Source organism: Prosopis cineraria, unplaced genomic scaffold, assembly GCF_029017545.1.
Source record: "Prosopis cineraria cultivar Desert tree isolate PC_DT_omini unplaced genomic scaffold, ASM2901754v1 PC14, whole genome shotgun sequence".
Classification (NCBI taxonomy): Eukaryota; Viridiplantae; Streptophyta; class Magnoliopsida; order Fabales; family Fabaceae; genus Prosopis; species Prosopis cineraria.
In genome coordinates this window covers 27,592,483-27,617,221 of record NW_026555345.1, presented here as the reverse complement: position 1 = coordinate 27,617,221, position 24,739 = coordinate 27,592,483, and the positions used below count along the sequence as shown (strand labels likewise).

General features: G+C 33.0%; 2 protein-coding genes across 4 annotated transcripts; both read left to right on the top strand.

Annotated features, from left to right (window-relative positions):
- The first annotated feature begins 382 nt into the window (after positions 1–382).
- On the top strand, positions 383–8,205 carry LOC129293402 (K(+) efflux antiporter 5). 2 transcript variants are annotated; one of them, XM_054931343.1, is made up of 21 exons: positions 383–574; positions 695–919; positions 1,898–1,941; positions 2,194–2,261; positions 2,377–2,461; positions 2,565–2,626; positions 3,046–3,121; positions 3,314–3,388; positions 4,180–4,251; positions 4,319–4,402; positions 4,503–4,571; positions 4,690–4,767; positions 4,843–4,931; positions 5,162–5,258; positions 5,358–5,411; positions 5,777–5,872; positions 5,968–6,156; positions 6,236–6,313; positions 6,960–7,004; positions 7,106–7,213; positions 7,912–8,205. In XM_054931343.1, exons 2-21 carry the CDS (start codon positions 718–720, stop codon positions 7,948–7,950), a joined length of 1,710 nt encoding a protein of 569 aa, XP_054787318.1. In that variant the 5' UTR covers positions 383–574; positions 695–717; the 3' UTR covers positions 7,951–8,205. The 2 variants fall into 2 exon arrangements, with proteins under 2 accessions (XP_054787318.1, XP_054787317.1); XM_054931342.1 differs by having other exon boundaries at positions 383–919.
- A 1,503-nt stretch (positions 8,206–9,708) lies between these two features.
- LOC129293315 (cysteine and histidine-rich domain-containing protein RAR1) lies at positions 9,709–14,039 on the top strand. Of its 2 annotated transcripts, none has more exons than XM_054931214.1 (5): positions 9,709–9,983; positions 12,171–12,253; positions 13,030–13,187; positions 13,374–13,588; positions 13,707–14,039. In XM_054931214.1, the coding sequence occupies exons 1-5, from the start codon at positions 9,882–9,884 to the stop codon at positions 13,800–13,802; spliced, it is 654 nt and encodes a 217-aa protein (XP_054787189.1). In that variant the 5' UTR covers positions 9,709–9,881; the 3' UTR covers positions 13,803–14,039. The 2 variants fall into 2 exon arrangements, with proteins under 2 accessions (XP_054787189.1, XP_054787190.1); XM_054931215.1 differs by lacking the exon at positions 9,709–9,983 and adding an exon at positions 9,994–12,061.
- Positions 14,040–24,739: the final 10,700 nt, after the last annotated feature.

Below are 24,739 nucleotides of genomic sequence, written 5' to 3'. Positions count from 1 at the left end.
TGAATTGTCTTGATGTCAGTGACACGCACCTACGTGAAGCAAACAGGATTCTTACAGAACTTTGGCTTACAGTGAATCATTCTATTTTATTTATCTAATCTAATTTTCCACACCAACCAGTCACAAGGAAGACAACTCCATCACATTCCAATTAAATAATAAAGTTTTTCCAAATGTTGTACTTAAACATCCAATCCAATCCAAAATATGTATAAAATGTTAACAAATTAAGCCAATGCCATGAAATAAAAATTATTCAGAAGGAGTAACTAGACCAACCACCATAATACTAAAAAAGGTTCACTTTCCTTCCTCTTCAAGTCACACGTCCGGTGGAAATGGAAAACTACAGAACTTGAAAGTACCAAAAAGTCCCCAAGCTTCCTCTGATTGTACCTCCCGGGCCCGAAACCTTTTTGTAATTTCGCCCTAATTGTTTTGATGTTTTCCCTTTCTCCCGAGATCATTCTCTGCTGTATCACATCCCGCCCTTAAGTAATCAAAACTGCAAATCGCGTAACGACCTTCCGAAATAATACTCCTTGAAGCTTCAAAGATCGAATCTTCGCTTCAAGTGTTTCCTTTTCTGAATCCCTCTCTGTTGATTTCTAGTCTTAGCTTTTCAACGATTCAGTTGATTTGAATTGCATTTTCTGAAAAACAAAACCCATACTTGCATTGAACTTGATGGCAGTTGTAGTCCCCAAGAAATGGGGGATGTTGGGATTCTGGTGCTGTGTTTTGTCCATCGCGATTTGCGCAAGGGTTTGTGCTCCCGCCAGATCGGAGAAGGAAGTACGAGAAAGGTTCTACGGGAGTATGCCGAACTCGTCTTCATCGGATCCTGGTGATGCTAGCTTGGCTAAAATGTTCGATCGTGTCCTTGAGAAAGAATTTTCCGAGAATGAACAGCCTGAAGGTTTTTATTTACTCTTCTAACGTTGCTATTTTGTTTTATTTAATTTTGAACGATCTTAGATGAGTTGGTCCTGGAGCTATTTCATTTTTTGGCTTCTTGTTTCTCCCTTTTACTTTTTTTGCGAGCTGCTTTTTGTTTTTCTATTGCCTGCTTTGTTCAGGAGAATAGAGCACAAAAGTAGTTGAATTTTCTGCAACTTTTTTTTATTAAATCATGTAAAAAATAATTGTATGCATGATCTCTTTGCTCTTAATGGAAAATCAGAGTGCCAGGGTGAAATTTCCTAATGTAGGGTGTGGTTTATTCGGTTGTGTCGAATAAAATTTTGTTGGCATAGAAAGGGCAACTTTGTCTATCTTTAAAGTACTCAACTAATCAGCTAGCGGAAGTAACTATGCATTTCAACTTGGAAAATATTTGCCTTATTAGAAGAGGGTGTTCCCACAGGTGGAATTTGATATGGTGCATGTAAGTGCCTCCTGAGTAGCATGGTTTAGGTAGTTCCACACTTGACCATAGCATCTAGATTTGCTACATGTTCTTGGACGATTGACATGGTTGGGATGTTAGTGAAAGCTGCTTTTTGGATTTTTTTTAATTTTCTTATTTTTCTCTTCTAAGCTAAGTGTGGCAGGATGTGTGGTTAAATGAACATCTCTCATTGCTAAATGTCATGAAAACTTACAGGGGTTGTGCTGGATTGTCAATTTTACTTCCTCAAAATTACTTGTTTTATGCTTGTACCAGTGGGTATTTGTTAGGTGGTGAATTGTAGCATTACCTTATGTTTTGGTAATAAATGATTTGATAACATTGCCCTCTATATACTATGTTTAAGTTTATTTCTCATTCCTGACTCATCTAATTTTCACGGTTGATGGTTCACTGTGCATAACATAAATCATGTATTCATGTAGCTCATAGGTTTGTTTAAAGCATTGTGAATGGATTTTAATTATTCTCTTCCATCTTTACTAGGTTCTGATAAGAATAGCTTCAACAGTTCTGTAGCTGATCAACAGGTACCCTGTTTTTTGTGTGCACAGTTTGCACAAATCTTTTGTGCTGTAAATTCTTGCTGTTATAGATTTTAGAAGAAAAATGTATTTTATTATGCAGAAAAATGCTTTCATTATGCCAGTTCATTTAATTATAAACCCCCACAAAAAACTTGCAAAAATAAATGTTAGGAGGGACGACACTATCTCTGATAGTCGAGCTATGTTATTGTTTATGTAAATGTGAGTTATAGACATTTTGGTCATATTTTTCAGGCTGTACTGGAGACTGTAGCTAAAATTACTCATGATAAAGGCAAGAGAAATGATACTCAGGAGGGAAAGTATGACATGTTAATGATAAACTAACCACCTATAATGGGTGATTAGATTTATTTATTTATTTTAATTATCAGAAGGCCTTTTGTCTTTTATATTGAATTCCCCCCCCTTTATCAGTGGTACCAGATCATTTCAATTTCAAGATGTGTTCTCCCTGGAGAATGAAGATTCTGATGATTCAACAACCTTGATTGACAGAAAGGTGTTTCAACTTGTGATGCAAAGCCTTGGTTGGTTGTACATTATGCTTTTAAAATATTGGTTTTCATCCAACTCATTTATTTGTTTATCCTACTGCATGGCAGGACAATGTTTTTGTGATGTCAAACAAGAAATCCAAATATCCAATACTTCAGTTGGATTTAAGGTTGACATTTATTATGACTTCTTTTCTTGTAATTTATTTTCGATAATTTGTTTTATCTGCCTGATTAGACTCGTTTCAGTATAATAGAATGTTCTAAAAAATCAGATATAACTCAGGCAAAATGCTAACTTCTGGGCCCCCCTTTTGTCCTATTATCTGTTTTTGTCCTGGAAAATGAAATGGGTCCTGCATTTTCTGTATTTGCTTGCTGGAGGTTTTATAAAATGCTTTGGAGTTATGTTAAATTCCTTAAAATGAAGGGCTTTTGTCTTTGGATTTTCTCTTTGCCAATTATGTTACTTTTAACTGAATGGTAAACATTACTTGCTAGTGCCCCTTTATTTTCATAGTTCTTGATTATACTGCTGTTTTTCCACCCTGAGATCAATCTGTTATCGTATTGATTCAAATTCATGCAGGCTAATATCAGATTTGGTGGTTGTGATAGTTTCTGCAGCCATTGGTGGAATTCTCTTTTCCTGTCTGGGCCAACCGGTGTGTATTTTGTTCCTGTGACTGGTTGTTGTATCTGGGGCTTTTGTTTTATTTTTTATATTTTTTAGTTGATTGCTCTACCAACATTGTCTAATGGTATATTTAAGTGATTTATTTGATTGTTACAGAAAAATGTGATTCCTAAAATGGTAATGCTGAGTTCAGTCTTCTAATATTTTGCCCATATTGTAGGTTATTGTGGGCTATCTCCTCGCTGGCTCCCTTATTGGACCTGGGGGGTTGAATTTTATTAGTGAAATGGTACAGGTATGTCATTAAAATCACCGCTTGACCGCTTGAGATCGTTTTTAGCAGAAGTAATTTAGCTGTGATTATTTCTTTGATATGCCTAACCTCGTCTCTCCTGTTTTCAAAATTTGTGGTTCACAATTTCTGTTGGATATTCTGATTGCCATTTTTAGGGGAATGTTTTATCAATTGTCATTAGTCAATATCTTTGAAGTTTCTTGTGAAATTTCTTAATTTTGATTTGTTTATTGCAACTTGTAATTATGGTCATCTTATGCTTCCACTGCTATTGAATGATTCTTCACCCCCGCCTTAGTCTTTAATAAAGACTATGACCTCAAACTATGACCCCAAGGTGTTAACTTAAAGTGCAAATTGAGACCTTGACTATGGACCATAAAGATTACAAAACAAAAATTTATGATAAACAAAGTGAAACAAGAAGATGAAGATAAGCTGATCTAATAAATTTATTCTGCTAATAACACATTAATCAGACCTACGAATATGTATCATAGCATAGTATAACGGTTCTTGATAGTCATAAGACTTGCTCCTCAGTTTGAAATATGGATTCCATTCATAGAATTAGTATGCAATTCCTGAGCCATATGTGGGGAACTTGCCCATGTAGTTTAGATCCATTTCAGTATTTGGAGATATAATGCAGTGATATTTTATTGATAGCAATAATCAACTCTTGTGTATTTTGATGTAACTCTTAATATTTTGAAAGAAAGTGCACCGCCTGGATTGGTTGTATGGTTATTCTGATACATATGTTATCTACCAATCATATCTGTCAACAGGTTGAAACTGTTGCCCAGTTTGGGGTTGTTTTTCTTCTGTTTGCTCTGGGGCTGGAGTTCTCTTTGTCAAAGGTTTGCTATCTTTATCCTGCAAAAGCTTCTTTTGCATAAAGCTATTCTGAGATTTTTATCCATGCAGTTAAAAGCTGTGGGGCCTGTTGCTGTTCTGGGTGGACTGCTTCAAATTGTGACATTTATGTTCTTGTGCGGCATTCTTACCATGGTATGGCAGTGGTTACATTGTAATATAGATTTTGATAGAAACTACTAGCTATGATTGTTTATAAATGGAAAGCAAAGATTTCTTTCCTCATGACCTGCAGTTATTTGGAGCCAAGTTGTCGGAAGGTGTATTTGTTGGTTCCTTTCTGTCCATGTCATCAACAGCTGTGGTAATAAAAATATACTACCATACATTTTCCCTAAAACTGCAAATAACATCTTATTTATTGTCATTGGGGCTTATTAGATTCTAAGCAAAAGTTTTCCTTGTCTTCTATCTTTTACCAGGTAGTGAAATTTTTGGTGGAGCGGAATATAAATAATTCTCTTCATGGTCAAGTGACAATTGGAACTCTTATTTTTCAGGTATTTTCCTTGTTGTGATTGGTCAAATGGTATATTTATCTTGCATATCATTCATTCCTTTGCCTTTTGTATTAGGATTGTGCTGTGGGTTTACTCTTTGCTTTGCTCCCAGTTCTGGGTGGCACCAGTGGCCTTTTACAAGGAATAATTTCAATGGGAAAGTTGTAAGTTTGTGATGTGCACTTATATTTCCTCTTGTTTTATCTTTTCATTCCCAAAGTTTCTTTCTCTTTTATACCTCAACATAATTAACCTCTTGTACTGTTGGTGCAAGGCAACTGAAACTTACGATGTTACTGTATCGCTTTCACAAGTTTTTCATTTTGGTGTATGCTGAATCCAAGTAGACACTAGTCATTGAGGTAGCATCTGATCTAACTGTTTCCAATTTCAGGTTGCTGGTATTGTCTCTGTATCTCACAGTAATATCTATATTGTGCTGGTCGTTTGTTCCCTTCTTTCTAAAATTGATGATGCAGCTGTCGTCTCAGGTGATTCTCAAAAGTGCTTACGCGCTTGCACACACAAGCACATTCATCTGAGAACAATGAGCTTTATATTGATTTGAATTTTCTTTTCTTGTACTCCAGACAAATGAACTTTATCAGCTAGCTGCTGTGGCGTTCTGCTTACTATCAGCATGGGTGAGATAAATCCACCCTAATCAGTATTTTTTTTTTTTTTTGGCCAAGTTAGTTAGTGGCATTGACTGCTCATCTTTCTGCACTTTAATCTTTTATAATGAAGAAGAAAAAAATATCATTCCGCTTCATGTATTAGCCGATGTTTGTTTACCATTTCTATCACAAGTTTTTAGAAAACATTAAAGGTAAACATGTAGGTGAGCCTCGATAACTACTGAAGTATGAAAAGGCTGATAAGTTGAGGTCAACTGATGTCTCCATTTTGAGCAAGCAAATAACTGCAGCATCATATTATTTTTGTGACGGAAACTTCTGAAATCTTGAAGGAGTCAAATATCATTTTTATGTTTTGAAATGTCTTTCAGTGCAGTGACAAGCTTGGCCTTAGCCTTGAGCTGGGTTCATTTGTCGCTGGTGTCATGATTTCTACAACAGACTTTGCACAGCATACCTTGGACCAGGTACACTTTGGTTGATTTGCTGACTTTATTTTAAGGAATGCTTTGGTTGTGTTATAAAAAGGTTACATCTGACAAAATGCATAAATTTATTGTAGGTGGAACCAATTCGTAACCTGTTTGCAGCTCTCTTCCTCTCAAGTATTGGAATGCTTATCCATGTACATTTCCTATGGAACCATGTAGATATCTTGCTGGCATCTGTTATCCTTGTTATAGTTGTTAAGACTGCTGTTGCTGCTGTTGTTACTAAAGCCTTTGGTTATAGTGTTCGGACATCATTTCTGGTAAGTTACAACTTTTTGGAAGATAGTTTGTTCACTAACATATTTTCATTATTGAATGGCTGTTTTCATGACAATTTAGGTTGGGATTTCACTTGCTCAGATCGGAGAGTTTGCTTTTGTTCTCCTCAGCCGTGCTTCAAATCTTCATCTCGTTGAGGTTCTTCTCTCATCTAGTCTTACTGTTTTACATACAGACTCTCATGCTGCTTAGCTCCTGACACTTCTATCGATGGAAATTGTTGTTAATCTTCAGTGCATGCTTTGTTTCTGCAGTGTTACACATCGCAACATGCAAGATATACGTTAATTAATATATATGTTTCCAATAAGTCAATTAAGATTGATGGGAACTGCCCCGTCAACCTGTTCTGACGAGTGATGAGTGTTGCCCATAGTCAGTAGAGATCAATTAGGTATGAAACATCTGTAGGAACATGAGCAGTCATTCTTACTTGGCTGCAAGCTATGAAAGAGTGTAATCTGAGTCTGTGAAGGATGGCCAATTTAGAAATGTTGTGATTGTGGTCATCCCACAGAAGAGAGTGCGCAACTAGTGAGTTGATTGATGGTATAACTTAGTAGATGACTAGATGGGCAAGTGTCAGTGCTCTGAGATAAGCTGGTTCATTTAGGAATATATATGTGTTCTTGTGAGCATGAAAGACATTTGCCGTTACTTATAATATCTTGCGTAAATCATGCTTCTGTCGTTATTGGATGCGTTGCCTTTTCCATTCTTCATGCTGTCATTCAGAAGCATTTTCATATTTACTTTTGCTAATTAATTGCACCTTTCTCCATAGGGGAAAATGTATCTTCTACTGCTTGGGACGACAGCTCTTAGTCTGGTAAGTTTCATTGCCCTTCAACTACAAGACACCTGGTTTTTTCATAATGTTTTACTTTATTGGAAATTTGAAATATTAACCTGATAACTACTGATTTCCAGGTTACAACCCCTCTATTGTTCAAATTGATACCTGCTGTCATGAATCTGGGTGTACTAATGCACTGGTTCCCCCCAGAGAGTAATGCACGAACAAGTGCACAGAGTGAGGTAATATGTCCTTGACATGTATATGAGCAGATAATTACTTTCACTCGTGAATTGGCAGGTAGCCAGTGAATTTTAGTTTTTTTCTAGACTTCACATACCATGACTTTTTTTCTTTCCCCTTCTTTCTGCACGGATCCAATGTGCCATAACTTAAGAGGCGTGACCTTTTTGCTCTTTTTAATTTTAATTCATTTTAAAGATTAAATGTTCAATCCTTGATTAGATCCTGCTATGTTTTTTTTTTTCCTTTCCTTGGGTTACATAAGATGCCCATGGCCTGGAAAGGAGAGTTAGGAAAGGATAGCATAGGAGAAGGGATGATCCCAGGGCATACATTTCACTGACTTCTTGGTTCTTGCTGTGTTCTATATCCGTGAAGATGTTTGTTGAAAGCTGCTAGTTCTGCAATTACTTGAAATTTATGCTCCTCTCTCTTTCTAATCTGATTTATTACATGTTTTCCCATTTTTTTGGACATAGATTTATTAAATTTATAGAATTAGCTTGTGCAGCATGTACATGTCTTCTAATTTGTCATTGACATGTGTTGTCCCAGCTTCATTTGCTATGATTTATGAACCTAGGCATCCTTGGGGCCATGCCTACAGCAACAGTGGAACAACCAAGGATGCTTTGCTTGTACAACTACTTAAAGATGGGTGTTATATAACCACTCTCTCTATCTCTTGTTCTAACAGGAGAAAGCTTCCATGATTGAAGTGAAAGGAACGTTGTGACTCACCCAAGTCCCTATCCAATTCAGAGTTCAGATGAAAAAGTCTACACATTCACTGCTAATCAATCTCACTGGAAAATCTTATGTGAATGAGCATAGAATTTTTTTTGTATTCTTTGGATAGTGTATATAAGAAAAGAAATTATAGGCTATTTTCTTGTTTTGTTCATTTCATTCACGTACGCTCGTTAGCTATTTTCTTCCATGTAATGGCTTGGCTTCGTATTACATGATTGACTGAGTCTTAGAAAATTCACTCCGGATTGTTGCCCGCCCCACCCCCCCCCCCCAAAAAAAAAGCAGAAGAAAAGAAAACTCACTCTGGATGTGTTCTAAGTTTAGTCCATTATTACCATCAATTTAATTTTTACTTTATTGGACAGTATTTCGGGTTTGTCTCACTCAAAATAGCTTTTTCTTTTTTTGGCGTCATATTACAATGAACTTTGGGAGCAGCAAAATTAAAATCTAAATTAATTAGCAGAGTTCTGAAAAATGGTTTGAATTAGACAATGATATGTTGATCATTAATGTAATAAAGTCTGATACCCTGTCTATAATCATGCTACTATGCAAGTAACTTTATTAAAAAAATAGGTCATGCAAAAACTATAAATGAAATTGGCTGGCTTTGAAAAATTTCAAATGAGTTTGGTCTAACTTTATTTGTCATTTATTATGTTATTCAAGTATTTTGATGATAAGCTGCCCTTTTCAGAAATAAATGTCAAAACTTAATTGCAATAAAATATTAGAAGAATCAGTTGTGATTAGTTGCATTACCCTCACCCATAACAGGAGCTTAGTAGAGCCATTGATTCTACTTTCTGATTTCTGATTCGGTGAGTCGGTGACAGCGAATTTGAACTCGAGTTCTGGTGTTTTTTTTTTTAATACCAGAAATTTTGTTAAGAATATGTAAGTATATAAAACTAACAAATATATTAATATGTACTTTGGATAATAAAACTTAAATCATCAATTAGATATATAATGAAATTTGAATTATAATTTTATGAATTGTATACTTTTTTTTGGCCAAAAAAAGTAAATTTTATTGATTATCAAAAAAATTACACTCACTAATCAAGAAAGTAATAAAAGCAACCTATACAAACAAACTAGCAAAAAGTAAAAGAAAGCAATTAAACTTATGGTACAACCTAAACCAAAAGAAAATAAAAACACAAGACCAAAAAAGAACAAGCCAAACAAAGATTTTAACCAATGCCTTCCTTGTGGAACTCATTATATGATGAATTGTATGATGAAACAAAGATTTCAACCAATGAATTGTATGATGAAACAAAGGATATTATTCGTTACTTACAAGCAGTAAAATTATACACATTGAGTTATTGACTTTCGTTTTTCTTTAAAGAAAAAAAGTCATTGACATAGATTCTTTTGAGCCGACCAGTCACACCTCCGGCCTCCCTTTATACTATCTATGGATATAATGATACATGTATAATCGTCTTAAATTATAAAATATTTTTAAATAAAATTTTATATATTAATAAATTTAATAATTTTATTTTTTAAAATAAAAATATAAATTTTTAAAAATATTCATCATTTAATGTATTGAAAAAAAAGATAAAAATTAATTATAAAAAAATAATAATATTAAAATTGATGTTAAAATATTATATAATTTAAAATAAAATAATTTTTTTAAAAATATTTTATAATTTAAAATGAAGAGAGTAGCACGTCTGTATGTATATTTAATCATCGATTTTTTATTTTCCGTAGGGGGGAAATTGCTGGGGACACTGGCCTGGTGGATTCAGGATTTTTATTTGAAGACCTGGCGAGTATCAGTAATAGGATCATTATATCAGTGGATCCCATCACCCTTGTTTCTGATCTGTGCTTTCGACTTCAAACTTCTCGCCGATTTCACGTACTGTCCTGTCCAGTGAGATAATGGAGCCTCAACCTTTAAAGCTTCGATGCCAGAGGATTGGCTGCGATACCATGTTCACTGAGGACGATAACCCTGAGGGTTCCTGTCAATACCATGAATCTGTACGCAATCACTCGTCCTCTCCCTCTCTATCTCCATCCACCTCTTATGTTTCACCGTCTCTGCTTTTTGCTTACCTTTACCTTGATGCATAGTTGACTGTGATGGGTTGGGTGATTCTTGATATACCGATTGGATTATGTTGTCTTTATGACTCGAAAAGAGTATCTTGCGTGTTGGAAGTCCTAATGTTGGATGTTTAGGGTTTAAGATTATTGCTTTTCAGCTCTAAAACTAGATCACTAATGAGTTTTGTTTTGTGAAGCTGTTTATCTAAAAATGTTGACTTGGGCTAATTACTGATGCGAAACCAACTTGATTTGGTTGCATACATGCCTGCTGTGTCAGACTGTGATTTGCTTCTTTTCGCTGGATTTTCACCGTTAGATTGTAATGTGAAGTTTGTGAGCTTCGAGTAAGCATTCTCTCCATGTTTATAACAACATCCTGCTAAAGAGAACGGAGGGAGAGAGGGAACAGAATTAATATTTATGTTATGAGTGTAAAGTACTTGGGGCTAACAGTAGTTCACACTTCGCAGAATAGTTCAATGATTTTGAAAAATTCTGACTAAAAAATTATGGCTCTGAATCTGGGAGGTGTACTAATTTAGCCATCCTTTTTCTAGAAACAGATCCAGAGATAAATTAAGATTGTAAATTTGGATTTTAGCTATGGCCAACGTAAGGTTTATTTTTCTACCGGGTATTTTATCATTTCATGAGGAATACATCCAGCACTCATGAACCTTGATATAATTTTGCTGGCTTCTTAAGGTCATTTAAGGTTTCACTGGTCTCTGTTGTAGTGGTATATGGATGAATCTTGTGAAGTTGGTCCCAATTGTGTTCTTCCTGATTCAGTCTAATAATTATTCACATAACGTTGAGATTAAATATCTATGAAATAGTTCAATTAAAGTTCCGCCTATGCTTTTTGAAGCTTATGGTATTTCAGTTAATCCTCCAGATTTTTTTTTTCCGAATCGCTATGGGAATAATTTGCACACAGTTATGAATTAAAGGGCACAAATAACAATACCCTTCGTGTTTTGAGCAAGAACCCATGGTGTCATGAAATAACATAAGAGCCCGTGAAGCTTGAAAATTTTAGACCTATATCTTAATCCCAAGGATAATGGAGAGCTCCTGAGTATATATTATAGGTGAGAACGCTTGGAGATTCGATGGTGATATGATTTTCTGGTACTTCTTATTTTCACACAAGCCTAATTTAGGACTTTCTTTTATAGGTGACCCTGTATTTTTGTCTTCTGGTGAATAATTCTATGACTATGGGGATATATCTGATCATGATGTGTAATTTAAGATTTGTTTGTTTGACTTCTATTATGGATGGTTCTTTTTTATTTTGTTGAACTTTCTTAACTCTTTAGTACAGTTCTCAAACTGAACCATGGTGTTGCCCCCATATGGACTAGAGGTTGTCAAGGTTACTATCGAAGAGTCTCTCTGGCCCACCTTAGCCTACGTCATGTATTTATTGCTGAATTTGTGATGGATTGTTTGCTTTATGTGAATTTTGTTTGAATCAGTTGTAATTCTCATGTAATAGAATAATGTCATTTACCATATTCTGAAACTGACCATGCGAATGTACCTGTTAAACTTCTTGTTCTGCATAAATATTGTCTTTTCTCTCAAATTTTATTTTACTTTTATTTTTTGAGTTCTGCAAAAACTAATTCTTTCCAGGTATGTGAACCCATGTAACTGGACAAAACTTCATGAATTCCTTTATTGATTGTCCAGGTTTTTGACCTAGTGTAACTGGACAATTTCATGAAGTCATTTATTGTTGTCTTTCTTGATAGACATTGTGCACATTGGCTTGCGTTTGTTTTTATGCATGTTCATTTTCTGAGCTCTCATAACAACATTATGTTTTTCAATATCATCGGTAATTCATTCCTTATGAACTGAATGAAGTTAACTGCATTCATTGTTTTATTCTTTTTGTTGATTTATACCATGGCATCCTTTCTGAATTTGCTGACCATTCTTCATCTGGCATGTTTGGGATTTGGGTTTGATGGTCGGCATCTTGGCTTCTTCAGGGAGTAAGTCCATGCATTTTCATTTAACTCTCCACCAGTGTTCTTTTTAATTTGTATTTTCCAGTATTGATTTCTTATTTAAATTTGCAATTGCTTAAACTTTACTTTTTAGCCTATATTTCATGATGGTATGAAAGAATGGAGTTGTTGCAAGAGAAGAAGTCATGATTTTAGCTTGTTTTTAGCGATTCCAGGGTGAGTAATATTTTTCTTCCATTTCTTTCCTCTCTTTTTGTGAATATGAAAGTTTTATTTGCTGTGAACTGATCATTTTGGAAGAGTTAACCTTATTTTAAGGAATACCTAAATGTAGATCATTGTTAAGTCTCTAACATTAAGAAATCAAAATTGTAAAATCAAGTACTTGGAGTATGGAAATCGCAAGCAACAAATGTGACATCTAATATATTGTATTTGCCTGGCTAGATTGACTTTATAATTTTACATCTATTTTTAAGTCAGTGACCCACTGATACCTGCTCCCTTTGCTGATTAAAATAAATTCTTAGAGGCTGATTCATACATTATGGGCGCTTTTGGTAGCAATTATTGCTTACTGGGGAAAATATTGATACGAGTCTCTAACTTCAAGATTAATGGAGAGGAGTTAGAAGGGGTCCGCCAAGTTATAATTCCATAGAAAATTTATCTCATGTTTTTCCAATTGAATGTGAACCTCTGTACTCTTTGGCACGTCCTGGACTCTGAGGCTGATTTTACATTTGCTTTCAAATTTATATCCACCAAACCAGAACAGTAATATATCTAATATTCTGCACTGAAGACAGGCAGAGGATGGGTTTTCGTAAATAAAATTTCATTGTACAAGTGATGCAACAGCTTATTATGCTGACATCAACATACTGGGAATCCGAAATATTTCCGTTCACCCAACTTTTTGCATACTTGGAACTTATGTTCAATATATTTGATGCTTTTAGCGTCTGTTGACCACAGTTTTCTTTGTTAAGGTGCAAGACAGGAAAACACACAACAGAGAAGCAAGTATTTACAGAGCCTAAAAAGAATGCTGTCTCTGCTCCAGCTCCAGCGCCAGCTTCAACTACCAATGTATCATCAAAAGATTCTTGTTTCCGGTGTCGACAGGGCTTCTTTTGCTCAGATCATGGTATACTTGTTTATCTGTTATTAGCTAAATGCAGTAATATACCTTCCTACCACTCCTTTATTATTTCATTTTGCATCTTTGTCTACCACTTATGCATCGTTTTCATTCAGTTACTTTTTTTTTCCCTCTTAAATGTAGTTCCCTTGTCAAGCTTCTTGAGCCAGTTTCCTGTGTTCTGTTTGTTAGGTTCTCAAAGCAAACCTTTGAATCCTGCTGTTAATGCCTCTTCTGAAAGCAAAGCAAGTGTTGTTCCGAAACAACCTAAGAAGATAGTTGATATAAATGAAACCCAGATATGCAAAAATCAAGGATGTGGTAAACCTTTCAAGGAAAAGGATAATCATGAGACTGCATGCAGCTACCATCCCGGTCCTCCTGTTTTTCATGACCGGTTGAGAGGGGTAGGCATTGGATAATTTACTGCATATTTCAGTTTTGCTTATATTACCGTTTGAATTATGCTTGTGGTTCTTTAGAACTAAACCCTCCTCTTTTTTTTTATTCCATGTGATTTTGCAGTGGAAGTGCTGTGACATTCATGTCAAAGAATTTGATGAATTCATGAGTATTCCTCCATGTGCAAAGGGATGGCATAATGCTGATCCGGAGTCCTGATCCATGAAGAAACCGAAGGTTTTATTTTTTCCTTTTATTTATTTCCTTATTCAAATGAAAGGGGAAAAGGTTTTGTGAATTGACTCAATAGTCAATACTGGCGTCATGTGCTGTAATAATTTAAATTATTGCTCTTTGGAGCCAGTCAGCGACTGTAGTCAATTTGCTGAGGAGTTCGTAGGAAACAACTTTCTGAGATGACGATTCAAACTGCTATGTTTTGCTTGACTATCACCATTTTCTTTTGCATTGCATTTGAGTTTTAACTTGTCTGATTTGTTTGGACAGGGTTTCATAGTCTCCATGGAAAATAGTGTCAATATGTATATAATATATAATAAAATCTTTAATAAGCTATTATTTGTATAATCTATACGCAGAAAAATGTTTCTATTGGAAAGTGTAAATTTTGAGCTCTCTGTATTTCTATATCTCCGGCCCAGTGGTTATTATTTAATTAATCAATCCAATCGATATTATATATATTCTAAAATTTCAATCACTAGCACCATTATTTTACAATTGATGTCAGTTTTTGTATTTTAAAAAAAAATCTTCTCGTTTTTCTGATTTGCGGTCGTGCTTGGATGACATCTTAAATGTCCGTTGCAATTTACAATGGATAGGGGTAATTTCAATTCTAGTCAATATTAAAATTTATAGGAACTTGTACTATTTCTAGGTTAAAAGTATAGCTCAGCTTAAATTTGTATGATTAGCGTTACTTTTTAAATTTATATTTTTTTCATTAAAAAATATAATATTTTTTGAACGATTAAATGTTAAAATAAGTAAGGTATTTTTAACATTTTAAGATATAATTGTTGTGCTTTTTTCAAAAGTGATGTTAATAAATAGATCACTTTATATTTATTTTAAAATAAAACACTCTATTAAATAGAAGTAAATATAAAAAAATGACGTGAATTGACAATAATTAATTATTTTGTTGAAGGGTAAAATTTAATTAAAAATATATTATAATTTTTAATTTAGAGTTTAGATTTACATTATACATGAAGATACACACACAATATAATATAAAAATTAAAACTGCTATAATTTTCAAGTTTCACTTGGCTTTGTATCTGAAAATAAAAATTCATAGAAAAAGTATGCAGCGTAAGGCAAACAGCCCAATTCAGAAAGATGAACAATGATTAAATACTTCTACCACCTGCCTCGCCCCTGTATTTGTAAAAAAAAAGAATGACAGAAAAGTTTAAAAAGAATTAATTAATTTAAGTTAAATTTTATGTGTCAACTCGAAAAGATGAACAATGATTAAATACTACTACTACCTGCCTCGCCCTTTTATTTGTAAAAAAGGAGAATGACAGAAAAGTTTGAGAATGATTAATCAATTCAAGTTAAATTTTAAATATTAAATTTTAAAAATTTATAAATTAATATTTTAATTTTATAATTTTATTGTAATGAATTTATAATTTATATTTTAAATTTTAATAAAAAAATAATTTTATTATTCTTTAATAAGGTTAAAATTTAAAAAATAAGTTACAAATTCATCACAATACAATTGCAAAATTAAAAGATTAAGTTGTAAATTTTTAAAGTTTGACATTTAAAATCTAATTTAAATTAATTAATCTTTTTAGGACTTCTGTCATTCTCTCATTTGTAAAAAGCCATAATAAATTAAATTAAACGAAAAAAGGTATTCAAAACTTAGTCAAACTACATAAATCGATCAAAATTGATTATATATAAGATTTAATTTATTTTTTTTAACAAAATTGATTAATTTGATTCAGCTCAAATTGAAACTTGAACCAAATTGAACCAAGTCTAATTATATTTATTTTATATATTTTTATAAATTTGTCTAAACTTTTCTCTTTCCCAAAATTAGTTATCTATAAATTACTAGTTAAAAATATTACAATTAGTTAAATATTTTCTATAATCTTTTATGACAATTTCTTAATTTTATAATCAAGTGTTTTAAGAATAACATAATAGTTTTTAATAGCTAAAAGTGCTAAATAATTGTTAAATCTTTTTTGTTACCAGGAGATTTTTTTTTTCATTGAAAATATTAATTATTAGTTAAAAATTAATAGTAATTATTCACACACATATATACTGATCATGACAAATATATACAAGAACTCAAATTTGATCCAAACATAAACTGAACTAAATCAAACCACTCAAAAACCAAACCAAATTGAAATAGTTGAAATACATTATAATGATATTAGTCGGACTTTCAGCTAATGATCACGGCATAAGCAAAAATAGTTGAAATAGTGGCGCTCCGTTGATATGCTGCTGAAATGTAGCGTGACATGACCAAAGAGCATGAAGGCTACCAGTACCACACATTGCATGATCTTCCGATGACTACTCACTCGTCATATAAGGTGTTTGAGATATTGTTCATGTAAAGCAACATCGCATTTATACTTTTCCATTATTTGGGCCAAACCAATATCGACGATAAACTATCAAGTTTTATGTTTTGAATCATTTACAAATGCCCAAGTCCTACCAATCATTCCAGTGTCCTCTCCCCCCCCGCCCCCCCCCCCCCCAAAAAAAAAAAAAAAACACCAAAAAGGTTGAGTCGTCGAGATGGGAGAGGATCAGAGGGTGAAGTATGTACCTGATGAAACCAGTCAAGGGAAGGAAAATAAAGTTTCAGTATACGGAGCAACGCGCCCCAAATGACAGCGATGATCGTGACAATTACGGTATTCTAGCAGTTCTCCTTTGTCACTCCATTTTGAGAATCCTATTTTTTTCATCAATGGTAATAAGATGACCTTCAGTGGGGCACAATGGCCAAATGCAAGCCTTCAATTCCATAAGAGGAATGGAGAAAAACTTAATCCAGGAGGATTTCACTCCACATTTTCTCAACATCCATACATTCTCATGACTCTCCCCTCAAATTCAGTTAAAGCAAGGCATCCTCCAACTTCTCCCAAAGTAAACCTTCCTAAGTCCACATCATTGGGCTTGGATACTTGTCGTATAGTCTTTGTTTCCACATCAAACGCAATGATTTTTGCTTCAGGTTGCGGTGGTCCACATTGCCTGCCTATCCAATGAATTGCACCGTTCATGACTGATTCAGCGACTTAAAAACTGTATAGGTCGATATTTGAGATCAAGTTTTTCCCATGAATCCGTTCGCAGAGAGAAGACCTCGAAGCTTGTACTTCGTGGGTCCGAGCGGCCTGGTGGAAGCACAAGTATGTGGTCGTCACAGGATTCATGATAACAAAAGTCGCGTTGCTGTCTCTGGATCGCAGTTGCGGAGCAGTTGTGTAAAGGATTCGATGGGCATCTCATTGAGAAGATCTTCCAAAATGCAATTTGGCGAAATTAGGATCAGAGATGAGTGAGAGCCATGACTTGGACACGCACTTCAAACGCAGGAGAGATTTGACGGATGAGCCGAGAAGGATTTCCAGTTTCAAAGCTTGAGAAAGATTTTCCATGGCCGCACCGGATAAAGAGATTAGTGAAAACGCAATACGCGAGCTGATCGGAAAAAGGACGAAGAGGAGCGCTCGCATTAGAATCTAAAGCCGCTTAATTTGTTGAAACGAAAATCATGCCCCTTTTTTATGAATCCTGTTTTCCTCTCTAATCAAACCATATTTTAGTTTTAATCTTACAGTTTCAACGTTTCATTAGTATTATAATTCCTTTTATTATATTTATTATAAAATGTTTACATTTATGGTAATTGTGTAAATTTGACTGTGAACTTTTTTTCAAGAGCACTGGAAGTAATGAAAGGGTTTTTGTTTGAGTGCAAGAAATATAAGTGCAAGGAATTTAGCTTGGGTGCAAGAAAAATGACTTGGGTGTAAGGCTTTTAATTTAAAATGCACGTATTATGGCTTGGGTGCAAGAGATCTGATTTAAAATGCAAAGTTTTTAATTTAGTCATTTTCATGTAATTCATAATTGTTTTTATGTAATTTAGAAGCACTGACAATGAGGTATCACTCTTTATGTGTTTAATTTATGTATAGTCCATTAAATATTACATGTAAATTATTTCTCAAGCAAGCTCGTGAATTTCTTCATATATTGATTTACATATAATCTATAATCATTTTCATGTAATTCAACAGCATTAACAGGGCCATGCTCTGTGTATGTTTGACTTACATGTAATTTTTAAATCATTTCTTAATCATGCTCGTGAATTTTTTTCACATATTAATTTGCATGTAATTCATAATTCTTGTTATATAATTTTAAGGGATTGACAGGGACATGCTCTTTATATATTTGATTTATATGTAATTTGTTAAAGATTCATGTAAATTATTCTTCAAACATATTCAGGAATTTCTTTCCATATTGATTTACATGTAATTCTTAATCATTTTCATGTAATTATAAAGTGGATGCTCTTTATTTATTTGATCTATATGTAATTTACAAGATATTATATATAACCGTTCAAGTTAGAAGTTTTGTACCTTAAGTTAGAACACATGCACCTTAAGTCAGGTCTCTTACACCCAAATTAAAAATCTTATATCCTAAGCCAGAACACATGTACCTTAAATTAAAAGATGCCTTACACCCTAAATCAAAAGCTTAACATCTTAAGCTAAAATCATTGCACCATTTGTTTGTTGAGTTTAGATGTAATCATCAATAATTACATGTAATTAGTTCAACTATTAAAAGAGTGGCCAGAGGTCGTCAAAGCTCCGACTAAATTGTGTGCCTTTTTGTAAATTTCTTTTTATTTAGCATAAAGGGACATTTTAATCTTTTAACCAAATTTTTGCATGAAAAAAATTAATAAGTTTGGCCCTTCAAACTACTTTGATCCTTGAGCACAATTATGATTTCAATCAAGTCTTTTCTAGCAGTTTTTTCGTAATAATATAAGAAGCAATACAGTATATACTAGTATAAGATTGTTATTTTCAATTTAATACTTAACTATTTTCTTTTTTTTATTTTTCTCTTATCAATTTACAGAAAAGGGAAAAATTATTTCTTCAATTTTTCTGTTCTCTATCTTCCATTTTCTTTTCTTTTCTTGTCTTTCAATTTTTTTCTCCATGTATAAATTTCGTCGCTTTTAAATGTTATTAATTGATTAACATAATCTAGATTATCACCACAAACAACGTCCCAGAATATGGCAACCCAAAGAATTTCAGTTAGAAAAAGAATCGCAGAATTGTCGAAGTAGAAGACATGAAGATCCGCCGCATGCTTTGGCTCCTCCTCCGCCTACGCTTCTTCACCAATCACCAGGGGCGAATTCCTCAGTTGCTTCCATGACGTGTGCAGCCCAAGCCCCCTCGGCCGATTGAGCACTTAAGAAATCGAAAATCCAGATCCAAGTAGCGGGTTCGTTTCCGCCCAGACCTTGTGTTCGCCGCAAAAATCTCGCAAGACTATCATCGTTCTCCACCGTGGGTTCATCCTCACCAGTGAACCACATCTTCACCTTCGTTAACCATGGTTGCTGGAGGGGCAAGATGGTCATGCATGAAACTTCCATGGGCAGCTACAAGGAAACCAACTTCCATCAAGTCGACGGTTTGATTTCCATGCCCCCACCCCGCTTCTGATGCTACCGAACAGGGCGGAAGAGTCCTGCTTTTGGATTTAAGGATATTTTTACCCTTTGTGATTTTTTAAAAAGCATTAATGATGACAAAGTATCGCCGACGGAGACCAGGCAAGTGACGGCGGCTGCGGCGGAAACCTGTCTCTCTGCAATTTGCAGTCTGAGGCAATGCCATCATTTTACTTTATGGCAGGCTTCCCCCCCTCCTTTTCCTTTCATTTTTTATCCCATCTTATTCTTGTACGGCCATCCTAAAACCCACCGTTGTTTTTTCCCTTTCAAATATTCATTTTATTAATAAATCATTCTTACTGCATGTTATTATTATTGATATTTAATACTGTATTAATACAAAATACGCTTTCTGATTCTAATTATAATTATAAAGCAAAATTTTAAAACCCTATTTAATTGAAAAAAGATGTGGTGGTCAAGTTTTTTTTTCTCCCCAAATCTTACTCATTGTCAAAAAAATTGTAGGCATGGGTTTAATTTTATGTACACATCTTTTTATAGTTATGATAAGATTAAAAAATCATCTACCACTCTTTGATAATCATGAAATTGGATAAATTTATCCTGGAGGAAGTAAAAAGCAAGTACTTTGAGAGTATAAAGTTCATCATAAACAATTAGCTATAGTAAAAAAAATTATTTTTATATTTCTTCCATTGTAAATTATAAGCAACTTTTAACTATAATTTACATATTAATTAAATTTATTTATATCTATAATTTTTTTATTCTTAATCCCAGCCATCAATAATGAATTAAATTAAAAAAAAATATTTATGTCAATAATCTTTTAACGAGGAATGTCATGTATGAAAGTCAAAAAAAATGTAAAGATGGCTAATCAATGAGAAGAAACGTAATAATTTTTTTTTGAACAACTTGATGTGATAAAATAATTTTTAAAAATATTAAATTATGGGTGTTAACTGAAAATTAATGTTAACCGGAAAAAACTGTTTATATTTTGGATGGAATATCTTTTAATAAAATCTTTATCCATTGTGAATACCTTTTGACATTTTTTAGTATTTTTTTTTAAATTTGTGTAGTTAGAATTAGAAGAGGTGGAAGTTGTGGGGTCTGCATTAAAAAAAAAGTTAAAAGTTAATTTTATTCTCAAACTATATGCAAAAAATTATAAATAATCTTAAATTCAATTTAGGATTAATTTTATCCCTTAACCTAAGAAAAATTGTTGGTTGTGCTCTTAATGTCAAGTTATACGCTATTCTTGTTATGTCGGTCCCACATTTAAAATTTTTTAATATTTTTTATTATAAAATATTATTTACTATGTCCCACTTTTTAAATATTTTTTATAATATAAAAATCTCTCTCTCTCTCTCCCCCATTAGTCTCCTTTCCCTTCATCTCACTCTCTCTCCTTCTTATTGAATTATTGGCTTGCTGGTTGGAGCATGTTGGCTTTACTTTATTGCAAGTCATGAGTTTGATTCCATAAGAGAATGAAGCAAAGCACTCTCCCCCTCCAAGTCATCTGCTTCGGTTTGATCAAGCAAGAGAGACGATAGAAAAAGTGAAGCATCTTGAGTAAGAGAAAGAAGTGTGAAGTAGAGAGAGAGAGAGTATATTGACAATAATGTTCACCTGGTTGATGAACCTGATGGAGAGATAACGACAGAAGAAAGAGAAGATGAGGAGGGTGAAGCATTCGAGAGCCACCATGAACTCACTGTAAGCTCTATACATAGCATTGTTGAGCAGCTTTTTCATGTTGTACATGCTAACTTGCATATGCGGCTTCATCATAAATAAATTGTAGATCGAGGGAATGGCATTATCATCATGCAGATTTTGCCATGGATGCTTAACCTTGCTAATCAAATGCTCCTTCTCTACTCTCCTTCTCTCTCTCCTCTCCCTCTTTCTCTCCCTGCAACCGTGTCTCCTTTTCTTTATCATCTTCTTTTCATCTCTCTCTTACTGCCTTCCATGTTCTTCAACATGTCTAACAATTGGGATGCCTTAGAAGATCACATCCACCATTAGAAATTACATCAAGATGACTTAGCTCTTCAACACTATCGCCTTTATACAACATCTTGGTTAGGCTGGTCTTGGGGTTGCTCTCATCCATAAGTGATGCATGCATACATGAAGATAGGTTAGGCAAATCTTAGGGTGGCTCATCCTAAAAGGTGAAGGGTGAAAAGCTGATTGGAGTTAAAGCTGGAGTTGAGTTGGACTTCAAAAAGGTGGAAGAAGAGGAGGAGGGGGGGAGAGAAGGTGTAAGAGAGAGAATAATTTTTTAAATTATTTAAAAATATAAAAAATATTGGTAGGACTCACAAGGCAATATTTTATAATAAATAAATATTAAAAAATTTATATGTAGGCACAACTAATAGAAAAATTAACAATACAAATGGTAGGGTGAAAAATTTAAGTATCTTAATGGTTAAGGAATATAAATGATTCATAGTTGAGTTTAGGTTGTGTGTTTTGACCAGTTCAGGAAAAAAATTGACCCTTAATCCTTAAAAAAATATGAGATGTGGGCCATGCAGGGCCATAGTAAAAAATGAACATACAAAATTTTTTAATTTATACTCCATTAGAACCATAATATATTGTATTTTCTAGAAGTTTGCTTGATCTAAAAATTTAAGCATTAAAGAAATAAGACTATTATAAGGTGCATTTTATATATTTTTTAATTATATCCTTATTTTACACTCTATCCTATCTCTATTATAGGGTACCTTCTAAAAAAGTTTGTTAGTTCTTAACACAAGGGAATTGATGGGTATTAATCAATTTTTATAATATGATTCATATTTAAACTCATTAATTATAAGATAAAATATAATGTAAATTTAAAAAAATTTCATTTAAAATTTTATAACACTGTTGTCTATCTTTTTCTCCATTGAAATCACTAAAATGTCTCTTTCATTCCATTCTCATCCATTTCCTTAAAATTAAGGACGAAATTCATGTCCCACACATCAAGTGTAATATCTAGTTCAATTTCAAAAGATAAAAATTCTCAATGATTTAATATATAAATCAAGTTTTAGACAAAATTTGTCACTTTAAATAAACAAATCATTAATTATTTTATTCTAATTTTAACATTTCCCAATACAATAGCCTATATTTTATTTGAAGCTCTAAGTCACTCTTTTGATAATAGTCAGCGTAATTGAGAGGGAAGGGAGAGATCTTACTTGGTTTAAGAAGAAAAAAATAATTATATATAAATAATTATATTCTTATTTTATTAAAATTATTATTTTCTTACTCTTTTTTAAATATCAAATAAAATATATATGTGAATTTTAAAAAGATAAGAATAAAAATAGAGTGTGAGCTAAATTATAATCAAATTATATAAATATAATTATAATTATATAGCTAATATAAATGAATGTATTATTTAAATTTTTAAAAATATATATAATAATCAATTAGAAACTGTAACCACATGCATTGAATATATAATAAGATGAAACCAATTAAAACTTGTAATTAATTATATGTATTAGCTGTATATATCAGTGGTGTGATCTACCATGATAGTATCCAATCCACAAAAAAGTTAAAATGTAGTGCTCAAAAGACAATACGACAAAACATTTATTAAACAATGTAATAATTAAACCTATACAGTGTGATGATAACTTTTATTTCATTTACATGTATACAAATGATTCAAAATTTAGAATAGTGGTGAAAATTTTAAGGTTAAAAAGAAAAAAATGTCTTAAAACATTTTTGTTAAAGGTGCCTGGTATTTTAAATTTTTTTTAAAACAATTTTATCTTGAAACTTTTAAAAAGAGTGCAAAATTACCTTGTCATCAATGTTAACTATTAGATTGATTATATTTTTTAGCTGGTAGCTACTTGACATCTTTTAATTTTTTTAAAAAAACACACATCCATATGTTCTCCAGGCCATTATCCTTACTGTGGCCCTTTTCTTCCTCCATTGGTATCTTCTTCTTTCCACACTTTATCAAAATCATCACATTTAACTTCTTAGATCCTCTATTGCCATCATCTTTGCTATTATTAGTCTTAATGCTTGTCATTGGCGCAACAATAGGCAATAGTCTCAAAGTAAACTCGATCTCATAATATTCACAAATATTGCAATCTCATAACATCTAAGGGTCATGTAATTCATCACTCGATAAATAGACTGTTATCTTGTTATTGGCAGGAAAGGCCTTGATTTCTTGAATTCTTTATTTCACCTCCAAGACAGTGTCACTTGTGTACATTTCTTTTAACTTTAAAAGTTACCTTAGAACATGATCACCCAAGATAGAACCCATAAGCCAACAACATTTTTGATAGAAGGTTTGGGATAGAGTGATGTTTTTAAAGACAAAGAGCTTAAACAACAACTCCTCGAAGCTAGGAGAATTGTAAGAGAGGGAAGAATAGAGGAACAATACTATGAGCTGTAGGTGGATGATGTGATATTGCCTTGTTAACCCCACATACTTAATCATAATATCACATATTATCATGGTAATTAGGAAATAACTACCTTAATCACCCTTACCAGGGTTTAACTGTAGTGAAAAGATGTAACCATGGTAGCAAAGAAGCCCACGTTTAAAGGTTTATTATGATTAATAAAATTGAATTTACAAAATATGTTTTCAAATAAAATATATATTAAAGACCCCTACTATGATAGAAAAGATTCTACCAAGGTAGAAAGGGAATAAAAACCACACATTTGATACTAGAACATGAAGAAAGTATAAAAACCATCTAATACTATGAGACAACTTTTTGAAATTATTAGGATTTCAAGTTTTTCATAATTCAAATACAAAAAATAAAATAATAACAAGTTTAAATTAGACCTATAAAGTATACATAAGTATGAGATATCATTTATAATTGAAAATCATTAAAAATACAATTTAAAAAGGCATTTTCCAAGTTTAAGAGTCATCCATTATGGCTAATGGTGCGTCGCCTACAGCTGATGACACCGAGTCATTTGTCGAGGCCAACACACCTCTATGCCTTGCATCGCGAAGGTGCCATCTACCATAGTGTACTGCACAAAAATGACAATATTCCTGCCATCTCAAGAAAAATTTGAGGACTAACTTTCGGTGCTCTTCAAATCTCCTTTTGAAGTCCATTCAAGGTGATTTAGATATCCACGAGAAGCTTATTTAGTAAACTAGATAATTGCACTGATTTCATTTCTAAATTATATTATATCAAATGTTGAACACTCAAAACCAAAACCACTCATTTTTCATACAGTTAAAACCTTTAAGGTGTCCAAGACCCACTAAAAGTGCCAAAAGTCTAATTAACCACCTACACTATACCCCAATGAC

Excerpts from the sequence above, each read along its gene's own strand:
- LOC129293402 (XM_054931342.1), top strand. The coding sequence starts at position 688 with ATGGCAGTTGTAGTCCCCAAGAAATGGGGGATGTTGGGATTCTGGTGC. Across the intron at positions 2,627-3,045 it reads ATACTTCAGTTGGATTTAAG|GCTAATATCAGATTTGGTGG; the intron begins GTTGACATTTAT and ends AAATTCATGCAG. Across the intron at positions 5,412-5,776 it reads TCTGCTTACTATCAGCATGG|TGCAGTGACAAGCTTGGCCT; the intron begins GTGAGATAAATC and ends AATGTCTTTCAG.
- LOC129293315 (XM_054931214.1), top strand. The coding sequence starts at position 9,882 with ATGGAGCCTCAACCTTTAAAGCTTCGATGCCAGAGGATTGGCTGCGAT. Across the intron at positions 12,254-13,029 it reads TTGTTTTTAGCGATTCCAGG|GTGCAAGACAGGAAAACACA; the intron begins GTGAGTAATATT and ends TTCTTTGTTAAG. Across the intron at positions 13,589-13,706 it reads TTCATGACCGGTTGAGAGGG|TGGAAGTGCTGTGACATTCA; the intron begins GTAGGCATTGGA and ends GTGATTTTGCAG.